The sequence below is a fragment of the Malaclemys terrapin genome, chromosome 1 (genome assembly GCF_027887155.1).
Source record: "Malaclemys terrapin pileata isolate rMalTer1 chromosome 1, rMalTer1.hap1, whole genome shotgun sequence".
NCBI lineage: Eukaryota > Metazoa > Chordata > Testudines > Emydidae > Malaclemys > Malaclemys terrapin.
In genome coordinates this window covers 163,299,061-163,322,296 of record NC_071505.1, presented here as the reverse complement: position 1 = coordinate 163,322,296, position 23,236 = coordinate 163,299,061, and the positions used below count along the sequence as shown (strand labels likewise).

The 23,236-nt window shown below is 42.7% G+C and overlaps 1 protein-coding gene across 3 annotated transcripts in view; it reads right to left on the bottom strand.

Annotated features, from left to right (window-relative positions):
- The window catches only part of EPHA3 (EPH receptor A3), a 300,651-nt gene that overhangs the window by 264,568 nt on the left and 12,847 nt on the right, over positions 1–23,236 (bottom strand). For all 3 annotated transcript variants that reach the window (XM_054046029.1, XM_054046033.1, XM_054046037.1), the window contains exon 2: positions 13,364–13,428. In XM_054046029.1, coding sequence (XP_053902004.1) covers positions 13,364–13,428 — 65 coding nt within the window. The remainder of the gene's footprint in view (positions 1–13,363; positions 13,429–23,236) is intronic.

Genomic DNA, 23,236 nt, shown 5'->3' with positions numbered 1-23,236 from the left:
GAACTACAGGGGACTGTACTTGAGAAGGTCCCACAAAGAAACAGAAGGTGGTTCCTGGGAAAAGGCTGAAGGCAGAAGAGCAGCAAGATGGGTTTGCTGGCTGGCATCCCCAAGCCAGAGCCAAGGCCTGAGGGCTGGAGGGGTCTGAAGGCAGAAATAGCAGCAGAGAGAGATGTCTGTTGGCTCTAAGCCAGAGAACCAGAGCCGAGGGCTGGAGAAGGCTGAAGGAAGGGCAACAGCAGAAGATCTTGCCCACTGACATCTCCGGAGCTCAGAGAGCTGGACTCAGAGGAACTGTGAGAGAGCAAGGTGGAGTGAGGGATACTCCCCAGGCAAGGAGGCTGTGGGGGTCCCTGCTGGGAAGAGCAAGGGCTGGGATGGCTGTCGAGGTTACAAGAACAGGAGAGGACTGACAGACTCTGGGTGTCCTTGAAGGTGCTGACATGTGGTACGTGGGGCATTGAGGGATGAGATGTCTTGAGTTTTAATGACTGCGTATGTTGGGGACATCCCAAACTCTGCAGAGTTTAAAATTTTCAGATTAGGGATTTTGGTTCAGGCCTAACACTCCAGTTAATAGGCAATGAAAAGAATGTATGCTCACTGGATTTCTGTACATTTGAGCTCCCAAATTAGTGTCAAATTCAGCTTCTCTGAACCATACGAGTGTCCCAACAACTTAGTTTCAGCTTCCACTTGCGTGTACCCTGTATCCAATATTCAGTTCTCTCAAATTTTGTTATTTTCTAACATTTCTCATTCAAATAACATCATGAACACACTCTTCAGCCTTTTACTTGCCACATTTCAGCATTCAACTGTTTTTGATTTGTGTAACTACACTCCTGATCCATCCCACTTCTTGGATCCCTTCTGCAACCTCAGCTGGGTTCTCTGCATGTCAGTCCCTCATGGAAGCTACCATGGTAATGGGCATGGCATCAAAACCTAGCAAGACCAAGCTAGATCATCTGTGTCACCCACACAAGAGAAAATTCAGCAGCAAGGAGTAATTTCAGACTATTGTGAGTGATAAATAGGTTCTCATTTAAATGTTATAGCCTCAGCTACAGAACTCCCGGCATCACCAATATTTGTTAGCAGCAATTAAGTAAGTATCTAAAATTAAGGCACACAAAGTCATTGTTGAAAATTCAAACCAGCATCAGTTAAACTTGTCCAGACCTGAACACAGGTGGAGTGCTGGTTAAAAGCTAATTTTATTGTAGAGCTTGTATAGTACACTGACATTATAGCAGAAAGGAATGGCTAAGGGGCAAGAAAAGATTCCTCAACAGCAAAGATAAGCATTTCCCTTTTCTACATGAGATATAATGTGGCTGATACTTGGAATCTATAAATCTGATGCATTCATCATAATTAGCATGTATGTCCTGTATGTAAAATGTTTATTTTGGTTTTAATTTATTATTTTGTTTTAAAATCAAAGATCATATGCAGAGCTGTTCCAAACTTCTTTCTTGGAGTCTAAACAAAATCCATTCTCAGTCATTTTGGGGAAGAATTGAATCAACTGCCTCTACTTGCCCAATGAGTTATGTGCTCAGCTCACCAATCACACTGTAGGGCAGTGTGTCAGTATGTGTGTACACAGACTAACCAGCAGCTGATGATCATTCTGCATGTCTTTATTTCCTTTTGGGGCTTATGAAAATCAACTCTTTCAACAGCGGAAAATGTAGCTCCAGTCTGAGTGGCAACAATGGGTATTAGGCAGGGAAACTAACATATAGATGAAAGGACCAAATCTCATGTAGCACAGTACAGCAAAACTCACAGATTTAATCACTGTGCTATGTGTGTTGTAAGACAGTATCTACACATCATGCATACTGCCTTTGACCTCACCATGCACCTCACTTTGTGCTTAATGGTAGTTCCGTCACAGACTAAGAACGGTGAATATAAATAATACAAATAACCTGCACTTGTATAACACCTTTCATTCCAAAGGATTTCAACATGCCTTTTGAGCATAAATTGAAATACACACCGTACTCCCATTTATCCAAAACCCTATTATCCAACCTCCATATTATCTGAATCCCAGCATGAGATACAAACCTTCTAAAGCAGGGGTTCGGGAGAGGAAGGCGTACAGAAAGGTCCGGGCCAGCCCCCATGGGGAGCAGGGAGGGAGCGCTACACATCCAGCTCTGCTCTGCCACAAGCCTCCCTCCTCCCCAAACCCCATTCAGCCCCCAGGCCTGTTCTGCCTCCAGGCCTGGGCCAGCCCCCACAGGGGGCAGGGAGGGAGCGCCACACGCCAGCCTGGCTCTGTCCCCAGACCAGCTCCACCTCCAGGCCCTGCTTCGCCTCTAGCCCCATTTCCTCCCCCATCCCCAGTTCTGCACCCAGCCCAAGCACCACTGCCAAGGAAGCCTTGGCTGTGCAGTAATGGAGCGGGGGCACAGAGATTCCATTAACGATAAGGGGGCCGGGTGACTGGAAAAGTTTGTGCATCACTGCTCTACAGCATGTATCTCATGCTGGGGGACAATGAAAGGATTTGGATGAGGACAAGTAGATTCAGATCATGGAGCAGAGTCCCCTGGCCAGTACAGCGAGGACAGGCTCCTGGAAGCCACCCTGCTGCTGAATGGGTACTCCTGTTCTTTTTGCGGATACAGACTAACACGGCTGCTACTCTGAATCCTAAAATATCATAACCCACACTTACACAACATGGCTTTGTCTCCTCTAGAGGCTGGCCAACAGAGGTTGATGAGCCTGCTACTGAGCTAATAGATTTCAGTCTTTAAACTCAGGCTGGAGAGGCTCATTATTTTTGATCCAGAAGTCCAGGGTTTCAATTCTTGGTGCTGATAACCCACTGAGGAGCTTCAGGTAAAAATACTTCACTTGCCAGCTTCAAAATTAGACTCCGTGAGGAAGTGGGCAAATGAGATGTTGCCAGACTGAACGAGATGTTGTCAGAAGTCTGAGCACACTGAGCTAACTGCTCCTGCAGTTAATAAAGTGCTATTCCCTTGTCCTCAGCCAACTTGACTCCAGAGCATTTATAAAATAGGATGTTACCTACATGTACAAGATGTACTTTGCAGTCCCGCATTTTGTAAAACAAGGTAAAATGTTTACAGAAGTCCTCATCAATTAATAGGCAGAACTGGTCTGCAACAAGGAGGAATATAGTATCTGTGATGGTAGAAGGGATGGGCTGCATTGTCAAATAGATAGTTAATAGTGATGGTCATTGGATCCTTATCAACGAGCATTGCCTGACGGACACAGAAGCTGAAGCAGAGATAATACGTACTTGGCCCAGGCCCAGAAGGCTGTATTATCAATTCCATTGTTTGCCAGTACATCACCTCTAATAGTAATTTATTCCATTTATTCCTTTACCTCCAAGTGCCCCTTTAGAAAGTAATCTTTGTTTTTTGCCACAAGTCAGCTATGACACATGCAAATAATTACTTGTTCGTGGAGAGACATTTAATTTTAAAGATATTATTGACATTTTAGAAAAATAGATTAAATTAGCCACAGACAAACAAATTAGATGGTAAAAGTTATGATACACTAATAGCAACATTATCAAGAAGAAAAACAAAATTTACAAGGGATTTTTAGTAGAAATTATAGCCATCAGTTTTGTGGCTCAACTTGTTAGAAAACATTTATTTTTCCCTAATCTTTCTCAGAGTAGTACTGTCACAAATATGATCTACTCTTTGCATTTAAGACACTATATGACATACCATGTTTTTTCTTTTTGTTTTCCAGTCATCTTTAGTATTTAGTTATTATATTGTGTGCAAATAAATTCTGCACAACAGGGAATTGGAGATGTTAGAAACTTAAAGGTAAAACATTCCTTTAGAAAGAGAAAAACATTCAATGGTCATCTCTTTTCTGATAACTTACCACAAATGGTCTGAATTTATCCTGACAGACAGACAGAAATAAAATTCCTGCCCACAAAGGAAATGATGCTCTTTCTAAGCTTTGAAGTTCAAAGGAAAAATGGGATGCTGGAACGTGTGCAATACTAGTTCCATTCCAAGGCCTACATAAAGATTTTATTTGGAAGTTGAAACTTGCATTTCTTGAAACCAGAGAAAAATGATACCCAACCTGCAACAACCTATTATACAAATGGCAGAATGATTGATTGCATAACTAATGAAATAGGATGGACTTCCAATATTTTCTCCAAAAACTTAATAAGGGCATTGTACTTCCTGTATGCTTAGCTGCTTTTTTGTTTGTGTAATATTCTTTTTTTTTTAAATAGAAATGCAGCAAATAATTTGAAGCAGTGTGGTGATAAACTGAAAAGACTAATGTCCAAACGGAAAATAATAAAAGGAGATCATTGCTGTGGGAAAGAGCAATTTGAATTGGAATAAAAATGAATTTGCTATTACTCCACAAAGAGTTATCAAAAAACATGGCAAGATACAAACATTCCTATAATCAGAATGAATTTGTTAATCAGTCAGTTTAATAAACAAAGGAATACAGATTAAGATTAGAATTTACTAAGCAGTCCAATAATTTATATAATGAATTTGGTAGTTTTTCCAACATTTTAATGAGGGGGTTTTCATTAATATTCACTCACTTAGTAGCACTGGAAAAATAATTCACAAATCTATATAAATGTCAAAATGTTTTCAAATTATTTCCCACCTCTCCTTTTTCATTCAGCTCCAGCTAAAATAATAATGACGTCGTTTTCTAACTTGTAAACCTTTGCTTGGACTTTTTATTCTAAAAACTGGTCTTAGCAACTGAAGTTAATATGCTGGTCAAAAAGCATCAAAGCCGACTAATGTTCACAAAAAGTCTGTCCTTGAATGTACATGCATGGTTTCCATTCACTTCAACAGAAGCTGCGAACATGCATCTGACAAAGAGTGATACTGCCATTAGGCTTACACATCAGAATTCAAACAATCAAAAAAACCTATTGCATATCCTATGGTTAAAGCTCCTATGTATAGTAGCTATGAAGAGGAAGAGTTTACTGTACAGACATGACTGTTTGACTTCCGCTATAATTTAGTAAAATGAAGAAACCACTGACTCAAAAAATTTCATCTTCACAATCTGACTCATGGCTATGACAATTTAAACGAATGACATTTTAGTTTAAAATACTGAAATTTTAAAAGCTTCAGGGAAATACAAAGCAAAATTCTTCACTTTAAGGGTGAGAAATACTAAAAACTGCCCTAATATTGAAAATGAAGTTTCAATCCCAAGGAATGAGACTTTACACACACATTTATATATAGTTGCAAGGAAATGAAGAAAAAATATGTAGGGCATGAATCGTAACACTGCTTTTGAATTTAATCAGAAGATCAGCCCAAAGGTGAAAATGCTATATTTAAGATGTATCCCAAACAGCACACTTCCAACTGACCAAGAATCATAGAACACATATGTCAAAAAAGTTGATTTCCCTCAATCAACTATCCAGCATATGAAGGAACAGTTATAGTGTGTGATTCACAAAGACAGAATCCCAGGTGGTTTTTTCCTGACAACCAGTTGTCAAAATACTCTGTTTGCATTTCAGACATCATCTACAAGCACTGAAAGCTAAAACGACAGTATACAACATATAAAATTGTTAGGAAACCAGAATTCATGCATAACGTTGAGAACCTAAAAAACAAATGCATATTTTTTAATAAAAGCTCAATAACCTCTAGTGAATAGGCAGAGACACTATTTTAGACAATAAAACACACCCTGTTTCCATTCTGAAGCAGGTTTAGAAAATATCTACTTTATTGTTAAATATCTATTTTAATCTTTTGTGTTACACAATATTTAGCATTCAGGATTGGTTATTTAATCTTTGAAGTGCTTTACTAATGTTTAATAAAAACGCACACAACACCCAGCTGAGCTGTGTAAGTACCGTCTCCTTTTCACACAGGGGAAAAAATGAGAAGATAAGTTACTTGTCCAAGGCCAAAGAGTGAATCTGAGACCAAGGTATCAGTCAACTTTAAATGCCTAGCAATAAAAAATGCAGATGAAGTTTGTCCTTTTTCATCTGAGAGACTTATCACGGACAAGGACCCAATCTGGATCCATACTGTATCCAAGCTCTCAGAACTCCCATGGGCACCAAGGATCTCACAGTGGCTAGAGTACTCTGCTTCTTTGATGCCAATATTGGAAGAAAAATGTATCTTGGTGGACGTCCCTACCCTGTGGGTTGTTTGATCAATTGGCTTTTTACCAGGACTTCTTTTACCAAAGGCAAATACAACCATAAAGATCTCCTTCCTCCACATCTAGTCAGGAATGACAACCAAAGGCATATTTTACACAGATTTTTCTTCTCTCTCTCTCTCTCAAATCCCATGAAAAAGACCAGAAATTGAACATGGTGTCATGTGCCAAGTATGTCAGCTAAAGACGGGAAACAGAACAAGTTTAGCTGGGGGCTGTCATTTCAAAGTTAGTATTCTGGTGCGATGGAAATATCCAAGAGGAAAGGGCGGGGGGGGGGGGGGCGGGCAAGGGGGCTCTTTTTCCAGCATCCTTTTAAAAGGAAAAGGTCTCAGGAAAAGCACACGCAGCCTTTCCTTATCTTGGCCCAATTTCAGCAAAACTTGATTAAGCATTTGCTTAATTTGAAGCATGTGTTTTAAAAAGTCCCACTGAAATCAGTGGATAGAATCAATGTTGAACAAAGGTAGAGTTAAGCACATGCTCAAGGGCCTCAATGGGACTTCATGGGTCTAAGTCAGTGAAGAGAAGGGAACTACTAGCATGAATAAAGGACCCAGCACTGAATTTGTGTCTTTGAATATTTTTCCCATTGGGAGGCTGTTAGTTTATTCCTTAGTCACCCTGCAGTTAGGGCACTTGGGAAACCTGGGTTCAAGTCTCTGCTCCACCATAGATTCCTAATGTGACCTTGGCAATGCACTTAGCTTCTCTGTGCCTCAGTTCCCCATCTGTAAGATGGGGATACTAGCCCTTCTCTACCCCATCAGGGTATTGTGAGGCATGCCAAGATTACAGCGATGGGAGGGGGGTCCATATAAATTCCTGAGAAAGACAAAACAAAGGGATGTGGGACCAGATTCCAATATGACAGACTATTTTCAGCCTTTTTGAAAAATCTGAAATAAGCCATTTTCCTCATTTTCATTAAGGGTTGATCCTGCTGCCATTCAAGTCAATGGAAAAAACTCCCACTGACTGTAATGGTGCAGGATCTAGCACTAACTGGGCAACTGGGCAAATTTTGCAGGAGTAGGAAATGCTGTTCTTCTCTCCCTGCCACCCAAGCCACAGGCTCCCTAATTGGGATTTGTAGGTTCTCTCTGCCAAATGCCCATGCGTGTGAGGGTAAGGAATAAATGGGCACACAAGCCAAATGTTCAAGTGTCTATAGTAAGTCCCCTAAATCTATAATTAGGGACCTCAGTAAGTCCCCTGAATTTCAGTGGTATTGAGCAACCACAGCTCCCAGTAAAGTTAAAGTGGAGGTGCAGGTACTCAGGGATCATAAATGCTAGCTATAGATTTAAGTGCCTTACTTCAGGCATCGAAATTTGAAAATGTTGGCCATAATTTGTTAACTCTGATTATATGCAAGACAAATGTATCCACAAATAGGTAGGACACATTAACCATATATGCAAGGAGTGGTTATTTTCTATGGTTACTAACAGACAGACAATATAAGAACTGGTTTTATCTTTTTTTCCTGTTAACCACAGAGAAAACAAATACATTTTCACAGCCAAAAAACATTAATGGTAACATTTAAAAATTAGGCCATGCCCTAATGATACTGCAGTACAGCTAGTACATTTTATATTCATGTCATGTCATGAGGCGGGGACATGAAAGTATTTGAGATTATTTTTTTCCAAACCAAAGAACAGCAACCTAGGGTCAAATCCTAGTCACCTTATTTATGAAAAAAAATCACCCTGAAACCAATATGACCACTTACATAAATATGCATAACGGGGTTTGGACTCTACTCTTTTTGTCCTGTATGAATTATCCATCACATTTGTATTGTATATTATTAAAAGTCACTTGCTTTTTTATCTTCCCAACCCCCCACATCTGTGCTGCTGTAATTTACGTGAATTGTAGTTAATGATCAGTTGCGTTATGCTTAATCAGCATATCAATAATATACTCTGTAAAGACTAAGTAGCTCTTCTTTTTTCCCCCTTTAATGAAATCTATGGAAATGGAATGGGTATTTGACTGACAGTACAAAAAGGTTGCATATGCAGGTGCTAGTGGTGGCAGCACAGGATACAGGCTTTGTGGCTGCTGCCAATCACATTCAACTACAAGCACACCCAGCTATTCTATTTTTTAAAGCAGTTGCTTTGCCGTCTGGATGGGCCAAGGTTTATCTTGAACTGGTTTGAATGAGTTTGACCAGATCAGTGTCACTGATGCCAAGATTACGGATGTGTGGGATGGCTCAAGGAATGATCACATTCTTACAGGGCAATATTTAACCAGGGGGCTAAAACACTGCCATCAGGGAGTTATGTGGGACACACACATCTCTGAATACCAATGAGCCATAAATCTTAACATAAATATTCAGGAATTACTAAACGCTTCTGTTATATAACCCCAAGTAAAATCAGATTTCAGAATGAGATGTAGCACAGAATACTGAGCATGACAATCACTTCGAGTCATTTTCTAGAATCGGGTAAAATGATTAACCTGAAAAATCTCTATTAGATACCTTTTGATAAATCACTGGCTGTGGGGTTATTTATATAAGTAACCCTCCTCAGCATATTGACATTTATGGCTTCTGATGGGAATACTGCTGGATCTTGGAAAACATCTGGCACAATACCAGCATCCTCATTTGTGAATCACAGCCTCAAGTGTAGCTCTATTAGCTTTACCTTGTAAATCACCACCTCGCTATTAGCAATGTTTCAGTACGAGGTGACATCTTTATTATAATGTTTTTTCCACTGAAGTTTAAGTTCATATTTTAGTTAGCTGGAAGACAGATGCAGCCATATTTACAGGGTTTAATTAACCCAGTATAAATAAAGGACTATGAAAAGGATGTTTCACTTTTCCACTGCCATTTAACTTTCCTATTATTACATCACTTTTATGGCACAGTTCATACTACTTTATTTTTCTATTTTTAAAAATGTATATATAAGTTTTTAAGCTTAAAGTATCACAGTATGTAATGGAACACAGTTTGGGGCCTGGTTCTGTACCACAATCGCACCAAGATAAGAGATATAAGTGAATTTACTATTCTCTGACTTCAACCTAAGAATCTCATTATTTTAGAAGCACATCAGTACATTTCTATATGTATTGTACAGTTTTGTTCCCCAGGGATATTATGGTAGGTAGGAACCGCATGTACAGGAAAAGCTTAGGCAGACTTACCCAAACCAATACTGACTTGCAAAGGCTAAAAAAATTGCTCTATGGGATACGAGTGTCCTGGTAGAGTAATCTAGCAAGTCTGTTTTTCTTACAGCCGTTATGATGCCCTGTATCATTCCTCTGCCAGCTGCTTTGCCTCTTGCTGCTTTAGGCATCCAAGGCAGAAGAGGCACAGCTGCAGGGAGATCAATAGAGAAGCAGAGTAGAGCAGAGCGGCTGCCAAAAGAACCAAATGAGGCTTTGCAAATCAAAATAAACTAATACACAATGGAGACTAGAAACTGATGAGCTAGGAAATAGCTGGGAAGTTCTGTCCTGGACACCCTACTCACCAAAGTTGCTTATTGAACAGTCTATGACAACAACAATTGTAAACTTTGGATTCTACTATCCCTCTCAGGGCCGGCTCCAGGATTTTTGCCGCCCCAAGCAGCAAAAAGAAAAAAAGTGTGTGGGGGGAAAAGCCACGATCACAATCTGCTCTACCGCCGCCACTTCAGTCTTCGGCGGCAATTCAGCGGCGGGTCCTTCGCTCCCAGAGGGAGTGAGGGACCCGACGCCAAATTGCCGCAGAAGAGCCGGACATGCCGCCCCTCTCCGTTGGCCGCCCCAAGCACCCGCTTGCTGGGCTGGTGCCTGAAGCCGGCCCTGATCCCTCTTCCTATCCATCCCACTCCAGAATAAAAACACTCAGTCATGGTCCCGTCTGGACACACAGATTTTTTTTCTATAAACATTTTAAACTATTATTTTAAGGCACTGTGATCATACAAACGATACTATTTAGCATTTCCAGGACACTGGCTATTCACATAGCACTTCATAAACATTAACTAATTCAGTCCTGTGAGGCAGAGAAACAAGTGCTGCTATTTCCAATGTACAGATGGAGAAGTAGACTAAGACGACTTGCCCAAAGCTAGTGAAAGAGTCACTCACAGAACTAGAAGCAGAAGTGTGGCGTACACAATTCCCAGGCTTGCATTAAGACCAGAGGCCAGATTTTGATATGATGATCAGAACACACAATTGGCGTCAGATTTTTAAAATAGTACACTACCCTCTAGGCATCTAAATGTATTGGCCAGGTTTTCAGAAGCATTCAGCACTGAGTAGCTCGTATTGAAAACTCACTATACTGAGCAGTTAAAAACTGAATATTATCCTGGAAATGAAAAATCTGATTTTAAAAAAATTCTCTTGCCAATACTGATGGTTTGAAAACTAACTATTCTGTGTACCCAGAGTTTCATTTTATGTCTCTATCATGTCATAATTTAATGTATTTCAAGCAAATTCGGGTAGGGAAAGTGAAGAACAACACACACTGACGTACAATTATTTATAGGGAGGCCTGAGGTCAGATGTTCTAGCTCAGCACTCAGCAGTTCCCATCATTGAGATACCTAAAGTGGCGGCTACTGGCCTGCTTTTTAGGAATGCTCAGCGCCCAGCGGCTCCCACAGAGAGCACTGAGTTATGACAGGGAACATCCATAAAACAAAACAGATGCACAGAATAAAGTTGACAAATGAGCAGTTTTGGCAAGATTTTTTATTAATATTTTAAACTGCCCAACAGAACCTTGAAATCTGAGACTTCGCACACTAACTACTTCTCACTCCCATGTTAGCCATCTGATTCATCTTACACTCACGGAAATGCCAGAATCCTGGCTCAGATCAGACCACTGCCTCCTCCAGACAAGCTGATGAATCACAGGCTAGTGATCCTTTGGATAGGGGCGGGCAAACGTTGTGGCCCGAGGGCCACATCGGAGTATGGAAATTGTATGGCGGGCCATGAATGCTCACAAAATTGGGGGTTGGGTGCGGGAGGGGGTGAGGGCTCCTGCTGGGAGTGTGGGCACTGGAGTGGGGCCAGAAATGAAGAGTTCAGGGTGTGGGAGGGGGCTCCAGGCTGAGACTGAAGGGTTTGAAGGGCGGGAGAGGGATCAGAGCTGGGGCAGGGGATTGGGGCATGGGAGGGGGTCAGGGGTGCAGGCTCCAGGCAGCGCTTACCTCAAAAGCAGCTCCCAGAAGCAGCAGCATGTCCCCCCTCCTGCTCCTACACAGAGGCACAGCCAGGTGGCTCTGTGCGCTGCCCTGTCCGCAGGTGCAACTTCTGCAGCTCCCACTGGCCGCAGTTCCCGGCCAATGGGAGCTGTGGGGGTAGTGCTTGGGCGGGGGCAGTGTGCGGAGCCCCCTGGCTGCCCCTACACGTAGGAGCTGGAGGAGGAACATGCCGCTGCTTCTGGGAGCCGTGCAGAGTGGAGCAAGACTCTGACCCCACTCCCCGGCTGGAGCGCCAGAGCACGCCAAGCCCGGACCCTGCTTCCTGGCAGAAGTTCGAGGGCCGGATTAAAACATCTGGAGGGCCGGATGCGGCCCCCAGGATGTAGTTTGCCCACCCCTGTTTTTGGATACACTAGAAGATTGGGCATTCAGCCACACTCAAGGTATGGCAGGAAGAAAGACAGATAAAGATGAGTGATCCGTGAAGTATGGATAATATGGAGCACCCATAGTAAAATAGGAGATGGAATTACCTTCAATTCTATAATCGAATATCTCCATGAGGAAGCAGCAAAATGGCTATTTAAAGTAGCATTTTTCTCAAAACTACCACTAATCTGGAAGGAAAAGGAACACAGAACTCTGCCCCAATTAAAACATATTGCATTGTTTCATCTGTTGTGTGCCAAACAGAGTTCTCAGATACATGCATGCAAAGCCAAAATGAAAACTCCACCAAATCCAAGGAGAGAATTTGGCCCCTGGTGCTTTATTGTCACATTCAATTACTCAAACAGCAATAAAAAGAGTATTTGATTTCCAAATGGCTCTTTTTTTGTACATTGTTCTTCTAATTTACAGTTGGGAAGAGACTGAGTGAATACCAAGAATGGAGAGGAATAATTTAGTATGGTACCTAGGAGCATGACACATTGAGGAGTAATCAAACTAAATTAAGAAAGGAAATATTTAGACTGAATATAAGGGGGAATCTTTCTGACTGAGACATATATTAAGCTATGGTTTACTTTCCCATTGGATGGTGAGAAAGCTTCTTTACTTGGGATTTTAAAACTGACTGTGCAAAGAATCTTTTTTAAAATGTACTCAGGTGAACCATCCTCCATTGTGATACAGGAATTTTGGAGTTTCTTTTACCTACTGGGAAATCAAAGTTTAAGCTATCAAATGGGTGATCTCTCCTTTAGTAACTGTGATAACAAATAAAGAGGTAAAAGTTTGGTAAACCATAAATCAAGTATTAAAAAAACAAACAGAATTTGTGTCTCTCTCTTTTGCTTCAAAAAAAAATAAATTAAAAACTAGAAGTATAGGAATCCTAACACTAGACAATTTCAGAGTTACAAATAAGAGATCCGGTTTAATTTGTTCTAAACAATATTAGAAAACATACAAGAAAACACATAAGAAATTTATCCAGACATTTGCCTAACTTTTACCACAGAGAGAACAGCACCTTTAGAACAAGTCAGCCAAAAAACAAAAACCCACAATATAGACATTTGTGACATCTGCTGAAAATTGGTCTACACATTTCCATGTCAGTTCTAGTTCATCTAAGAGCATCACTAAGCAGAATAGTTCCACACTACATGTTAGAAATGCACATCATACAGGCAGGAAGATTTAAAAACAATTTGCATAAAATGGGGAAGCCCCACCCCTTTAATTCTTTCCATTAAGGGTGACCTCACCATGGGCATTACATGCAATATGATGTATGTTCTAATGAAAAGGTACCATAGTAATACAGAACAAACCCTAATTTCAAATTTAGAATAGATTATTTTTGAAGCTCCAAAGAGCCCCAGCATAGCATTCTCTGAAGAGGAAACAATAGTTAAATAGCACATTGATCTGTAACAGCACTTTCCCATTTCACAGTCTAATGAACTCACCCCATGTGATGGGTAGGAGATCCAGCCCAGCTCCCCTTGAATTGCTTTTGAATCCAGCAGATTAACTATAAAAGAAGACAAAATGAAGAAGAATGAGTTTAAATTTGCCTCTGTCCCTTTAACCACAGTTACTCTCTACTAAAAGATCTGTTTATTTGGGGACCTCATGAAGTGGTTGATTTGTTCAGGTGGCCTGATGGTTTACTACATGAAAGAGATTAAAAGGATCAGCTTGTTTATATTAAAACATTGTAAGTACAGAGGAGGTAGAACTTTTAAAGTAATAGGCAAAACTAAGCAATGGGTGGATCTCTGTCCAAATTCATTACAGCGGGGAGGGGAGAGGAGAGAGGAAAGAGGGAGGAAATTGAGCTGGTCTATCTGAGGCTAGGTCTACACTACCCGCCTGAATCGGCGGGTAGAAATCAACCTCTCGGGGATCGATTTATCGCGTCCCGTCGGGACACGACAATCGATCCCCAAATCGGCGCTCTTACTCCACCAGCGGAGGTGGGAGTAAGCGCCGCCGACAGAAAGCCGCAGAAGTCGATTTTGCCGCCGTCCTCACAGCGGGGTAAGTCGGCTGCGATACGTCGAATTCAGCTACGCTATTCACGTAGCTGAATTTGCGTATCTTAAATCGACTCCCCCCTGTAGTGTAGATGTACCCTGAGGCATACAGTACAAGGTTCTCCCCTCATACGCCTGAAATTTGGGTCAACGCATCTAACTACATAGGTGAGAATGTGAATATTTAAATCTTTATTTGATTAAAAATAAAATCTTACATTTTCCCATATATAATTTTCTCAGCATACAAAAATAAATAAATGCTGTCTAAGGGCTTTACCCTTTCTGCCTTCTGATCAGATTGATTCTCCGAATCATCTTGCACTAATCGAGTATTTTCTAAAATTTTATTAAGTAAAATATTAGATTTTTTTTTAAACCACAGTGCTTTAACTTCAAGAAAACTGCCACTGGATAGCTATCGTCAGGGTATTCCTTTTTCTTTTAACCTTCTACTAGAAGAGTGCAGATTTTATTTTGGAATACCTTTGAAATGAAAAGTATCTAATTAATGAAATGAGGTTCTTTTAAGCTCTAAAATAGATCTAATAAAGCCCATTACTCCCTGATACTGCTATTTTGCAAAAACAAGAGCAAGTTTTATTCCATTTGACTAGAGTCTACAAGTAATTGATCACATAGCTCCACAAACCACACATTTATTTATTAACATGAATCAGGACAGATGAACCAATACACATTAGTGACAACGAATCACTGTCAGTCTTAACATTAGCACCAGCCAATGAGACACATTAATACACAACAACAGGGATCCATGCATCTCTAATATTTATCATTTACAATTAGGGATATTTGTTTTAAATATAAAAACTACTGACAATGACAAAAGGAAGACATTTCATTCCACATACAAGGGCGTTTTAACATCTCAGTATGATGGATCTTTCAAAAAGAAATAACCACATAACAATCTAGGCAGTTATGTTGTAGGGGTCTTCTGTTTTTAAGCCTGAAGGGTTGTCACTGTTCCCAGGACCAAATGGTGAAGGCATTGGTGCTCAGAGAAAGAAGAGGAATGGGATTAGGAGGTGGAAAACCCTGAAATTATCTATAAATCTGTTAAGTAGAGCTATCTGCATTAATTTTGGCATCCCTCATGACTTGCTATTTAATTATGGCCATTACTAAGAAAAAAAAGCAATTAAAACCTTTTTTTTTTTTTAAGGTGCCAAATGGGGGGGGAGGGTAAGGGGTGGGAAAAAATGGGTGTATGAACTCAGAAATAGACAAAAACAATACATCATTATAAGGATATAAATATATTTTCACAATTGTGTTATTCCTCAGTGAATGAGTTATCCTCCAGTCTGTGAAAACAAAAGTATTTCCCTTACAATTACATACACATTTTTTAAGAAAATTACATTCTGACTTATTTCATTTTTTCGAAGGCCTGGTCTACACTACAAATTTAGGATGACATAAGCCGCGTTAAGTCGAACTAATATTGTGTGTATCTACACTATGAGTCCCTTCCGCCAACCTAAGTGGCTTGTAGAGTCAACTTCTGTACTCCACCTCCATGAGAGGCGTAGCACTTGATTCGACGTCTACAGGTCGACATGGGGATAGTGTAGATCAGGGATCTCAAACACGCAGCCCACTGGTTCTTTCGTGTGGCCCGCCAAGCTCCCCGCACCTCCCGCCCCTCTGTCTACCCCGTGGCGCCACGAGCCCTGCACCGCTCCCTGAAGCGGCTGGAACTATGTTTCTGCAGCCCCCGGGGGGGAAGGGGGGGAGAGGAGAGTAGAGGGCTCCGTGCTGTTCTTTCCAGGCATCTCCCCACACAGCTCCCATTGGCTGGAAAAGGGGAACCGCGGCCAATGGGAACTTTGGGGGAGGTAGCTGGAGGAGCAGCAAGAGCAGCACGTGGTGCCATTTCCTGCTCTCCCCCCCGTCCCCTCCAGGGACTCCGGCTGCTTCCTGGAGCGGAGCGGGGCCAGGGCAGGCAGGCAGGCAGGGAGCTGCTCTAGGTAAGCGGCGCCGGGCCGGAGCCTGCACCCCTCCTGCACCCCAACCCCCTGCCCAGAGCCCCCTGCCACATCCCACACACCTCTCCTGCACCCCAACCCCCTGCCCTGAGCCCCCTGCCGCACCCTGCACCCCAACTCCCTGCTGTACCCCTCACCCCTCCTGCACCCCACACCCCAATTCCCTGCCCTGAGCCCCCTGCTGTACCCTGCATACCTCCTGTACCTCAACTCCCTGCCCTGAGCCCCCGCCACACTCCGCATTCCTCCTGCTCCCCCTGGGGGCAGGGAGGGGGCAAAGCTGGGGTGAGGACTTCAGGGAAGGGGTTGGAATGGGGGCAGGGCCTCATGGAAGGGGTGGAATGGGGGCAGAGCCGGGGGCAGCAAGGGCTAGGTGTCAGTGATGCGGCCCTCGGGCCAGTGCACTAGTCCTCATGCAGCCCTTGTGGTCATTTGAGTTTGAGACCCCTGGTGTAGACACTGCATTGTGTAATTCGAATGAATTGGTCTCCAGGTGGTGTCCCATAGTGCTCTGCTGTGACCGCTCTGGAGAGCGCTTTCAACTCCACGGCACGTCAGCCAGGTACATAGGAAATAGCTGCTCCCCTGTTAAAGCCCCTGGAACCTTTATTTCCTGTTTGATCAGTGTGGAGAGCTCGCCAGCACAGCTGATCATGAAGACTCAAGGCCGCAAACGCGCTCCAGCATGGAGTACCCAGGAGGTGGTGGATCTTATTGCTGTGTGGGGAGAAGAGTCTGTGCAGGCAGAGTTCCTATCCAGCAGAAGAAATGCTGACATCTATGCCAAGATCGTGCGAGGCATGCGGGAGAAGGGCTACACCAGGGACACGCAGAAGCACCACATGAAAATAAAGGAGCTTCAGTAAGCATATCAGAAGACAAGGGAGGCAAACAGTTGTTCTGGTCCTGCCCCACAGACATGCCACTTTTATGAGGAGCTGCATGCGATTCTCAGCAGCAACCCCACCACTACCCCCAAAATACTCCAGAGATACTTCCAAGGAGCCCCAGGCAACCTCGAGCAACAACGACGAGGACATCGTTGAAGAGGAGGAGAAGAGTGCGAGGCAGGCAAGTGGAGGATCCATTCTCTCTGACAGCCAAGAACTGTTTTTAACCTTGGAGCCCATCCCCTCACAGGACCAGCTGGTGGCGTAGCACAATGCCAGGGAAGGCACCTCTGGTGAGTACACGTTTCCAATCAACCCATTGGGGTTACATGCTATTATTTTTTAAGTTTAATCTGAACAAAAAAGTAGGTGTAGTGGGTTTCTGGGAAAGGCTGCCTTATTTCGTCCATCATGGTAGGTCACTTTCCCGTGCCACTCCAATATTAAGTCTGCTGGCATCATTGCAGTACACAGCATTGCAGCGTAAGGACCAGGTCTGTACTCAGATGCTTGCAGCATCTGCTCCCTTGCCATAAAGTGTCAATCCACTGGGGCAAGGAGGAAACATCTGCTGTCCCTCTATACACCTGGGGCTCCAGGGATCTGTGGCATCTGAGTCAGAATGCTCGACAGCAAAGCAAATCCACCAATCATCCTGACTAAGCATTTAGGATCTGGCAGTCTCCTGCCCAGCTCCAACTGCCATTCTTCACAAACTCACTTTTATCAGACTAATGATGAGCAAAGAGAGTCCTGTCGCATAGCACCCCACTTATTTCAGATTGTACCTACCATGGTTGCCATTAAAAAATTCTCAGTAGCTAACAATTACCACACTTGAGTATGAAACGTTATAGTTTCATAGAAGGAGGGGACAGAGGGTGCAGAATGGTTGCAACCTCGGCCCACAAGGACCACAATGTCTCACCCGATCCCCAGAGCTTCAGGTCCATCAGCAAAATCCCAGGTCTTTTACTGCTGGGAGCTGTTCATTTTATCCTCTCAATCACACTAGAAACTGGCCACAGAGGACACCAGCAATTAGCTTGGTTGCACCCCACCCAAGCTAGGTATTATTATTTAAAGAAACGGAGTTTCAAGGGAAAACAAACAAGGGAAGCATACAGGTATGACAGACGTGTGTGTGTGTGTGTGGGGGGGGGGGGGCAGGATAAGCTACCCACCCCTAGCATATTGGATTTTCCAGTGCATTTTACGATTTTATGGCTATCACTAGGTAAAACAGCCTGTGGTTATAACACACTCACTTTAACCTATACCTCACAGGTAAGGAGTTAACTTGATTGCACGTCCAAGAGGCTCAGCTGCATTTCTTTCAGACACATGTTGTTCCCCTTCTTTGATATCTGCATGTATGGATATATTGTCTGAGTTGGCCTCTTTACATCAACACAAATAAAAATGACATGTTTGAAGTTTCCCTCATCCTAACCATTAGTGTACATACCATTCATTTATATAGCTCTATTCCCAAGTTAGCATGGCATTAACCAAGTTAGAATGAACAAACAAATTACAGAGCAGGAGAAAGTCTGCAATTTAGACTTAAAAATAGCAACCAAATTAGCTAATAGCATCCATCTGGGGGGGAAGCGGGAATTCTTCCAAAGGGGAGTGAGGTGTTGAAAAGCACCGTATTAAGCAGTAGCAGCCAGGTTATCATCTGCAGCACGTTGAATGCACAAGCTGAATGCAATAGAGGTCTTCATCTAACTTCCAGTTCCTTTTGTCCCTGCTTCCACTTCTTCCATCCCTCAAAACAGAAGCACCAGACACACCACTTTCACATGCATCCTACATAATTCACTAACACTTGCAAATATTTATATACGGATAAATTCAAGGCGGCAAAAGCTATGCTCCGAACCGGTCATTCTGAAACAGTAGATAATTTTGTGCAGAGCTTATTGATCAACTTTGTACTATATAATCTTGTACATCCCCCATCACTTTGTGCTGGGAGGGGCAGAGACTGACAAGTCTACTGCAAGTTACATCTCTGATGGAAAGAGATCAGAAAGCCTTATGTATCCTCACTTGTCTAACCAGGTTATCCCCACTCATTATAAACACAGCTAATTTCTCCTTCTCTGTTAAATAATGGGAGGTAAAAAGGAAGAGAGCACGGGTGGAAAACAATCAAAGAAAAAAAACCTGGGGGATATTGATTGTCCTTGTAAAACATCTTGCCCTTTGCTCTGTGGAGTCATCAGTTGTCTAATGGGATTCATATTGGAGGTTGGAAAATCTCAGTCTGGCTTCCACTGCATAGGAACACAGATAATTTTAACAAGAGATAATTTTGTTTCTCAGAGATTTAGGTTACCAAGAACCTAACTCAAATTTGAAGACAGAACATTTTCCCCCTAGAAACAGCCTTCAAAGATATTTTTTTCCCAGAAAGAATGAACATCTTTACCTGTATCTAGAAATATACAATTCCCCTCCCCACCACGTATTACTTTTTTAAAAATAAATATCTTGCTCACTGGAAAAAAAGTCATAAGATATTCAGCTCATTTTTCCTAAGGCCCATAGGAAGAGCAAAAACATACAAATCTCATTTCCACATACTTCAATACAGGGCAAACAATTAATTCAGCTAGACCTTATTAGGCTGCAACAGGCACAATGCATGGCACAAAGGCATGGAAGAGGAAAATGATTGATACAACTAGACGTCATGTGTCACAACATGATCCATCATGCTAGAAATCTAGAGGGAGGGAATTTTTTTCCTAGAACGTAAAATGTAAGGACAAAGACAAATAAAAATGTGAATTAAATATTTGTGGCCTAAATCTTTTTGCAAGGAATTACTGGATTATAATAAAATAATATGTCAGATTGTAGAGACTATTGACCAGGGGCGGGCAAACGTTTTGGCCTGAGGGCCGCAACAGGTTTCGTAAACTGTATGGCAGGCCGGTTAGGGGAGGGGGTCATGGCCTGGCCCCCACCTCCTATCTGCCCCCCCCCAGACTCCTGCCCCATCCAACCCCCCCTTTCCCTGACGGCCCCTCTGGGACCCCTGCCCAATCCACACACCCCCACTCGCTGTCCCCTGACTGCCCCCAGACTCCCGCCGCCCCATCTAACCCCCCCTCCTTCCTGACTGCCCCCTGGGACCCCTGCCCCCATTCAACCTCCTGTTGCTCCCCCCGACCGCCCCGCCCCCTATCCACAGCCCCGCCCCTTTCTCCCCTGCCCTCTATCCAACCCACCCTGCTCCCTGCCCAGAGCACTGGTGGCTAGCAGCGCTACAGCTGCACCGCCAGGCAGGAGCCGGGCCATGCTGCCGCCGCCGTTGCCACCAACATGCAGCACAGAGACCGGGTCAGGCCAGGCTCTGCAGCTACACTGCCACAGGAACTCACAGTCCCGCTGCCCAGAGCATTGCGCCGGCGGCAGAGCGAGCGAGCTGAGGCTGCGAGGGAGGGGGAACAGAAGGGGAGGGACCGGGGCGTAGCCTCCCGGGGCGTAGCCTCCCGGGGCAGGAGCTAAGGGGCCAGGTAGGACAGTCCCATGGGCCGGATGTGGCCCTTGGGCCATAGTTTGCCCACCCCTGCTATTGACCCACATAATGAAATCACTTCAAAGATTTGATTAGATGGGTGGTAAATATACCATAATATACTAAGACAGCATGTTGATTTATAAAATCAACCTGACCAACTCATTAAATGTAATATAAAGAAACATCCAGCCAGATTTTCAGCTGGTGTATATCAGGGCAGACTGGTAGGTTTTTAAATATGCAATTAAAATACTTCTTAATTAAGAACAAAAATATATATTTAAATTTGATCTTATGCGTTTTAACATGAAAATCAGGTGAACTGCATAAAGTTTGAGAAAAAGTAGCTAAGATGTGCAGCTATTTACATGACAATATTTTTTTCTGTATGAGAAATTATTATATCCAAGAACACTATTAGTATAACCAGGAACCACTCCAGTGAAGTCAGTGGTGACATAAATTGTTGCAAGTGCACTGAACACATGGCCCGATTTTCAGAGATGTTGATTTCAATGGGATCTGTGGATGCATGGCATCTCCAAAATCAAGCTACTAACCTCCCTGTTTTACTAATTTTGGGAAGGGAGGAGGGGTGAAGTGTCTAATGGTTAGGACAGGGCACTGAGAATCATATCTCTTGGTGTCTTTACAGTTCTCCCATTGATTCACCTTGTGTGATCTCAGGCAACTGATTTAAACTCTCCAAGCCTTTGTCTCTACACTCCTATAATGGTTGGATTATTTATCTACCTCAGAGTTGTGAAGTTTATTTCATTAATGTTTTAAATACTCTGAGATTTAAGCCCACTGAGCCCAATCCTGCACAATGTTCAGCTTCCTCAACTGTCACTGACATCACAGAGTGCTCAGAAACAGATTTGATTTCCATGGCAGCTGGTATTATAGAGACGGAGTCTTATTTAAAATGTTGCCATAAGAACTTGTTGTTCATTCCTCCAAACCTCCAGCCTTACTAGCATTGCAATATTTAATTCTTTGCTCAGTTTGTTACTGTGGGAGATGTAATGTGGACTCCAGCTGAACAGATACAATGCCAGATATCGCTGCTTTAAACCGTTTTTCTTCTCTACAGAGATAAAAATCAACAGCTCACTAATACCTCAGTGCATTGCACTAGTCCACAACACGTGACTGTTTTTAAAACAATGCTAAATACCTGTGAGAGGGACTTCATAACCTTGTTGCTTGCCAGTATTTAAATATCACAGCGATCTACACAATGAGCAACAATCACAATCCCAGCTTTGGGAATTCAATAGCTTTAGTCCTTTCACATAACGGACTTGTTCGCTGTACAGTACACTCTGGCTATTTATGCCATATGGCAACGTGCCGGCAATGCTGTCTATTAACCACATGTTCTTTCCTAAGAGCCTTGCCTCCTTGCCTGCTGCTTTGGGCTCCAGAGTAGTTGACTTCCCAATTTAAGAGAAACCATAATAAGCTACCTCAGTTCAGGCTGTGCTAAATTGTCAGAATGCATCTCTTCCCAGAGCTTGGAACGGGAACATAACACACATGGAATGCAAGTCTGCTTGCGTTTTTGTAGGTATTGTGGTACAAGGAACTAGCAAAATGAAGGGGTTTGAGATGGGTTTGATATACAGGCCCACTGACAACAGAAACTCCAAATATATGGACTTGTTTCTGTTCTCATGTATACCACGCTAAATCAGGAGTAATTTCACAGAGGACAAAAGAGTTGGGTGTAAAACTAGCCAGGGATCAGAATCAGATTCTCCATCTGAAAGAGGCAGCACTTCAAGGAAGATATGAGGTTCAAACTTCTATAGTAAACCGAATACAAAATAAATACATTCCGTATCTGAAGGCAAAACAATTAACCAAAATGTTGTGCCAAGGAGAATCATCCTGAGATAGCCTGTGTTTCATAAAAACTGGAGGAGAGAGCCTGCCAACAGTCAATTTTCAAGATCTAAAGTACAAGGATTTGATAACAGCAGCTTTGTTAGTCACTAAACATTCCCCAATAACGTCAGGTAAGAAAGACATTCAGAAGGATCACTGATTGGGCTAAAAGAACTGATTTTTCAACTTTTTCAAGTTAAAGTGAAACACCACCAGGTAAAGGTTAGAAAGTCAAGGCGGGTGAAATAATATCTTTTATTGGACCAACTTCTGCTGGTGAGAGATTTACTTCACCCACCTGGTCTCTAATATCCTGGAACCAACACAGTTACAAAAAATACCGCATACACGTAAATGTTGTCTGCTCTGGTTAGGCAACCCCGTGTTAATTTAGAATAATATTAGTTATTAGAAAAATGCTAGCAAAGGGGAAAAAAACTTATTGTGGCTATCCAACACAAAAAACGAGGATGCCCATAACCAAAATATGCTTTGTAACTCTCTGGGAAGCAAAGAAGGCACTTTGAAGCAGGAACCTAGCCAGGATTTGGTTTTGGGGTGGGACAGAGTGGAGTCTGTTCACATACTGACATACATTTTTAGAATGGTAGCCTCCCTGTTGCCAAGACAATCCGCACCTGAATTTTTATACACTTAATCAACTATGGGCACAGGTCTGAAGGTCGGCACCTCTAAACTACCAGATTACAGGCAGAAGGGAAGTAGCTGAAGTTGCAGTTGCTCAGATTTGGACCCAAAGTTTGTTTTCTGGGTGGAAACGGCAACTGTAAAGAGACAAGCTGGGTTGTGGCCAGGGTGAAGACATGCCCCATTGTGTACAGACATCTGGGACGAACCATCATGATGGTCAAAAATAAGGTAAAGGGTTTCTATGGAATTTCTGGTTATGTACAGAAAGCAGTTTGCAGAGTAGGAATTCTGGTATAAACAGTTCTAACCAATGCTA